This window comes from Dermacentor silvarum, chromosome 1 (assembly GCF_013339745.2).
Source record: "Dermacentor silvarum isolate Dsil-2018 chromosome 1, BIME_Dsil_1.4, whole genome shotgun sequence".
Classification (NCBI taxonomy): domain Eukaryota; kingdom Metazoa; phylum Arthropoda; class Arachnida; order Ixodida; family Ixodidae; genus Dermacentor; species Dermacentor silvarum.
In genome coordinates, this window is record NC_051154.1 from 181,276,798 (window position 1) to 181,282,891 (window position 6,094).

A 6,094-nucleotide genomic window follows, 5' to 3' on the forward strand; every position below is an offset into this window, starting at 1 on the left:
TAAACAAGGCAGACACACACACGCACAGAAAAAACTAGGCCACAACTTAGCACCGCTAACTTTCTAAGCATGCGACAGCATACTTAGATTGTGACGTCTCGACAGCTGCGCGCGCGCACAGTCTCATTTATCAAAGTGACGTTTCTATACCTCGTATCGCTTTACAGACTCGCGATTTCATGCACATACACTGTGACGCGTTCGCTCAGCACACCTAGAATTTAGTAATGGCGGGTGCGTCACGTGCCAGTTTCTCGCATTCTTCCCTCGTGACAGCGCTTCGGTATCGGCCCATATTTTTCCTCAGACGGATACCTCTACGAAATGGGTGAGGTCCGCCTTGAATGCTATCCCATGAAAAAAGAGAGGCAAAAAAAACGACGGTATGGGTGCTAATAACCGGCCGTTTATTCGGGAAACATGCAAAAGTCTGCACTTAACGCATTCACGACGCCATTCTACAGCATCTTATTATGCGTTCCCGTCACGTCTGTTCAAAAAGTGCTATTTCCCTATCAACTACTGCTATAGAAGCTTAGCTTACGCATTTATCACCATTCTGCTTTACAAAGTAAGCTTCCACAATCTATCGAAATATGACACCCTTGTGCCGAAGCAAAACTGATTCATAGCACAACGGTTCCACGCACATTCCGGGCAGCATATATTGGAAATCTAGTTGGCACAGCACCTTATCAACCGCGGCTAAACGCGATTGGCTGAAACGCCGGCGACGCTCGAGGCCCTTTGCAACCGCTGTGAGAGTACGCCGCGCCACCTATAACGCCTTTTATGCTAACCTAACCTATCGGTGCGACACGCAAAGGCATTAATCCTCACGGCGTGACATCAAAGCATCGCCGCCGGCGTTTCAGCCAATAGCGTTCAACAGCGGTTGCTAAGGTGCTGTGTCATCTAGATTTTTCAACATATGCCGCCAGGACATTTGTTCGATGCGCCATATGCATTGAGGGATATGCAGATGGGCGAGTCAGCGCTCCTGTCTCCGTGGCCGCTAGTTCGGAATAAGTGCGCCGCGTGCACTTGCGCTGGCTCATGGCAACGATCGTTATACGCTGCGATTCTCGGACAATGCACTGCCATCGGTTCGTTAAATAATTAGTGCTTTCATCGTCGCCCCCCTCAGTGAGACTTTAGAGCTAGCTACCCGTGCGTTGTATAGCATATGTGCATTGATACGTCATCGCTAAGCAAACGTCAGCGCATCGAGACAGCGACTCAGTGACGTGGAGCACTCTGCACTATAGCGTCAGACGGAAACCTCCGCGATCTCGACGCGCGCAATCTGCGTAAACTGGCTGACACCGCCGGCCGGTTGCTACATTCACGACATTTTAGAGCACGTCGGCGTCCCTCGGCGTAACCGAGTGAACGTGCACAGCGAAGGATGAAAGAGCGAACGAGGAGCGCAGCGGGGGATGAAAGACGGCGATAGCGAAGAGAGCGCGATGAGGAAAGCGGAGGAGGAGAGTATGGTGAAAGGGTGAGGGGGAAAGCCGAGTGGCGCACGAGACGTTCTCCAAGGAGGCGACCAGGCATGCGGCGAGCGCGTACACCAATACCATATATGGGAAAAAAAGCGCTGTCGTGGGCTTCGGACCCACTGCGCATGCGTTACTTCACCTGCGCCGCCGCCACTAGATTGGATTGGAGCAAACTTTACTTGTGCCTGCAGTTGGGCGCTGGCGCGCCCCGACGAGGGCCTACGTGGTCTACGAGGTTGCCGTTACTCGGCGCGGGTCTCCGCTCACCGTTGCCGGCTCGCTGGGTCCCTGCCTTTCGAGCGCCCCGAGGAGCTGCTGGACGACCCAGAGCTGTTGGTCTTGGTCGTAGCTCATCGCGGCTGCCTCGAGCCGCGGCGGGATCGTTCTTGATCTTGCTTCCTCTGGATTTTTGGTGCAGTCCGACAAGGTGTGCGTGTCATCTGCCGTCTCCCTCCGGCAGACCCTACACTTATCGGTCGGGTATGTCTCGGGGTACATGCGATGCATCAGTCCCGGGTTCGGTAGCGATACGGTCTGGATCTGTCCCAGTAGTGCCGCCTCCGCTCTACTCAAGTGCCTCGGATGCGGGAGTGGGAGAATCCTGCGAGCCAGGCGGTAGGCCTCCGTGATGTCGTTGTAGTCCGTCATGCGGTCCTTGGCTCCAAACCACGTCGAACGGTCTGTCACCGGGGCGCGGTTGGTTAGCGCTCGCACCGCTGCGTGTGCCGTCTCGTTGTGGTTCTCGTTGCGCTCCGACGCGTCGCCCGCGTGCGCCAGGAACCACTTGATTCTTATTTTTCTGTCTTGCAGTTTGGCCGCTCGCAGTACGCGTTCGGCCTCCCTGCAGATTTGGCCATTGGCGAAGTTTCGCACCGCCTGTCTCGAGTCACTCAGCTCGGTGTGGCAGTCTGCGTCGGCGATGGCCAGGGCAATGGCCACCTCCTCTGCTTGTTCCGCTCCGGCGCTTCTCACGCTCGCTGCCGTCCTCGTGGCGCCGGTCGTCGCCTCTATGACGACCGCTGCGAAGGCGTTCCGTTGGTATTCGGCCACGTCCACGTACCGCGCGTGCTCGTCGTTAACGTGCAGGTCGATGAGAGCCTTGGCCCTCACCGTTCTTCTTCCCTTGTTGAATTCGGGATTCATGTTCTTGGGTATGGGATCGATTCTGGTCTGGCATCGGACCTCTTCGGGGACGGGGAGCTTCATCTCCGCCTCGTTCGAGCGTCCTATTCCCAGGTCATCCGGGTCATCCAGTATCTTCCTCCCGGCTTTGGTCGTGGACAGCCGCTCCAGTTGAGGGGTCCGTTGCGTTTCGGCTGTTTCTTCGAGCGTGTTGTGTATCCCGAGTTGTAAGAAGCGGGTCGTGCTCGTGGACTCGAAGAGTCCCAGCGCCGTCTTGTACGCTATTCTGGTGATTACGTTGATTTTGTTGCGTTCGTGTTGCAGCCATCTGTGGTAGGCTGCAACGTACGCGACGTGGCTGATGATGAAGGATTGGACGAGCCTGATTAGACTCTCCTCTCTCATGCCAGCCTTCCGGGAAGTGACTCGTTTGAAGAGTGACATTGCGTTGGTCGCTTTTGCCGTGAGACGGGCGATGGTGTCACCGTTTCTTCCGTTCTTTTCGATGACCATGCCTAAGATCCTGATTTTGCTGACCTCGGGGATCACGTTGCCGGATTTGGTTACGATTCTGATTTTTTCGTATTCGCGTTGTCTGGTCTTGCCTCTGCCGTTGTTGGAAGGTGGGAGTATCAGGAGCTCCGATTTGCTCGGCGAACATCTCAGTCCGGTGCCTTCCAGCTGGTCTTCTATCACGTCGACGGCGGCTTGCAGCGCGCCCTCGATGTGGGCGTCGCTGAGGCCGGTCACCCATCTACGCGGCCGGTAATCGTCCGCGTAGATGGTGTGCCTGACGTCTTCGATGTCCGTGAGCTTCTCGGCCACTCCGATTATTACCAGGTTGAACAGCATCGGCGAAATGACCGATCCCTGCGGTGTTCCGGTGCTCCTGAGCAGCTTCTCTTGCGTCTGTAGGTCGCCTGCTCGTAGCTCGGCTGTCCTGTCCAGGAGAAAGTCCTTGATGTATAGTTGTAGGATCTTTCGCCCATGTTGAGCTTGGAGACTTGGGACAGAATCATCGAGTGTTTCACCTTATCGAAGGTGCTCTGTAGGTCGAGTCCCAGGATTGCCTTGTTGTCGCGGGCGCTGCCGCCATCGTCAATGATTTGGTATTTGAGCTGCAGCATCGCGTCCTGCGTGCTTAGGTGCTGTCTGAAGCCGATCACCGTGGCCGGGTACAGCCCTTCTCGTTCCAGGTAGTCTTGCCACCTTGCCATCTGTTGAACAGGACGTGCTCCAGCACCTTGCCCACGCAGGACGTGAGCGAGATGGGCCGGAGGTTGTCCGTGTCCGGCGGCTTCGCCGGCTTGGGAATCAGCATGGTTTTGGCTGTCTTCCACTGCTTTGGCAGCGCTCCCGCTCTCCAGCACTTGTTAAAGTATTTTGCGAGGTTCTCAATCGAGCCGTCGTCGAGGTTCTTGAGCGCCTCGTTCGTGACGAGGTCCGGGCCAGTTGCAGGCCGGCCATTGAGGTCATGCCGGGCCGCGTGGACTTCCTCGACGTCGATGTCACGATCGAGCTTCGCGTTGGGTAGGCCGTCGTGCGGCGCGTGTTGTTCGGTGGGTATAGTCAGCAGGTATTTGTCGTTGATGCGCCTGGTGACTTCGTCGGCGCCGTGGACCGAGACCGTCCGATGTGTGAGCTTGGCGAGTCTGTCCCTTTGGTGCGACTTGGTCTTGCTTTCGTCGATCAGGTGCCGCAGCAGGTTCCACGTCTTCCCGCTGTGCATCTGCCCGTCTGCCGCGTTGCAGATCTCGTTCCACTGTTGCGTGCACAGCGCGCGGCAGTGCTCCTCGATCGCTCGGTTGAGCTCCGCCACCTTCTTTCGGAGTCTGCGGTTGAGCCGTTGTTTCTTCCAGCGATTGAGTATCGACTGTTTGGCTTCGATGAGATGCGCTAGCCGGCTGTCTACTAGAATGCACTCCACGCGAGCCACCCGTTGCCGTGTTCACGCTCTCTTTCTGAACAATGAGCGACGCAACCGGTGGAAATACTTCATCTGCCGCTGCTGCTAAACGAGCTGCCCGGGCAGACGCTCAGCGCCACCGCCGAGAGGACCCTGTCGTTCAGAATCATATTCTTTGCCACAATATATTGCGAATTTGAAACGGCTGCCGAACAGCTGCGCTCAAATTTTGCATTAGGGAGTATCGTAATCTTAGGTGAATATTTTCTCCACGCTTATGACCCGATGCCACAGACATGACTGACCACGCGCTCGCGTCGTTTGTGTACTCTGCACAGGCTACATTCCGCTCAGGTAGATGAGGCTGCGAAAAAGCTGTGTGGAAACTGCTCTCTACGGCCCGAGAGATTATTATTATTATTATTTGATTTGAAAACGTATATACATTTTACAGAAAAGGGAAAGCGAGGAGCAGGTTGGCAACTGACAACCGGAAGGGGCACAACGCCTGCCTACTCTTCAGGAAGGAGGGCACAGAAACATAGAAATGGAAGATATGATGAACGAGAGGAAAGAGGAAATAAAGATGAAGATGACAAATCTCAAAGAATAAAGTAGAACAGAAACAGTATAGGTCACACACAGTAGGGCCGGTCACTGCAGGGCACGCTACTAAAAAATGGTAAATAGAAGAAATAGCCTCTGAGTTACAAACGTGAAGCTAAGTTAGTTAATTCTAGAAAAGTAAGGAGAGCGCGATGAGCCTGATCGCGTCGGGACACACAACTACTGGGGTACAAGTATTTGTCTAGTGTGGTACACCGCAGGCCAAAGAGATGATAGTCCCTCACTAGCGACATGTGCTACTCACTGGAAGCGGGGCACTCCAATATCAGGTGCTGCAGTGTCTCGCAGCAACCGCAAGACGTACACGATGGACTGGCCACACGTCCTTGTCGGTATTAACGTTCGCACACGTTCACACAGCCAACCCTTAGGTTAAGGAGTTGCGTTGTTGCGCGACGAGGCAAGCCTCGACTGCGAACGTGGGGCGGGAACGTTCCATTTGCGACGCTCTGGTCTGGATGCAACTTGAGTAGGTGGTGAGTGAGTGAGTGAGTGAGTGAGTGAGTGAGTGAGTGAGTGAGTGAGTGAGTGAGTGAGTGAGTGAGTGAGTGAGTGAGTGAGTGAGTGAGTGAGTGAGTGAGTGAGTGAGTGAGTGAGTGAGTGAGTGAGTGAGTGAGTGAGTGAGTGAGTGAGTGAGTGAGTGAGTGAGTGAGTGAGTGAGTGAGTGAGTGAGTGAGTGAGTGAGTGAGTGAGTGAGTGAGTGAGTGAGTGAGTGAGTGAGTGAGTGAGTGAGTGAGTGAGTGAGTGAGTGAGTGAGTGAGTGAGTGAGTGAGTGAGTGAGTGAGTGAGTGAGTGAATAAAATTTATTGTAAAATAAATTATTCAGCTGGCTTCATGTGAGGCTTATCTATGGTCGGGACCCCTATTTCAGGGCTCCGCTGGCTTCCGCAAGCCTGTTAGCTCTTCTGACCAGGAGGATCTGGTCTTCTATAGC

The 6,094-nt window shown here is 54.6% G+C and overlaps 1 protein-coding gene across 1 annotated transcript; it reads right to left on the minus strand.

Moving 5' to 3' along the window:
- Window positions 1–1,677: 1,677 nt before the first annotated feature.
- LOC119436485 (uncharacterized) lies at window positions 1,678–4,069 on the minus strand. Its single transcript, XM_037703343.2, is given in 2 exon segments — window positions 1,678–3,593; window positions 3,596–4,069. Coding segments are annotated over 2 exon segments (2,109 nt in total). The 5' UTR covers window positions 3,845–4,069; the 3' UTR covers window positions 1,678–1,733.
- Window positions 4,070–6,094: the final 2,025 nt, after the last annotated feature.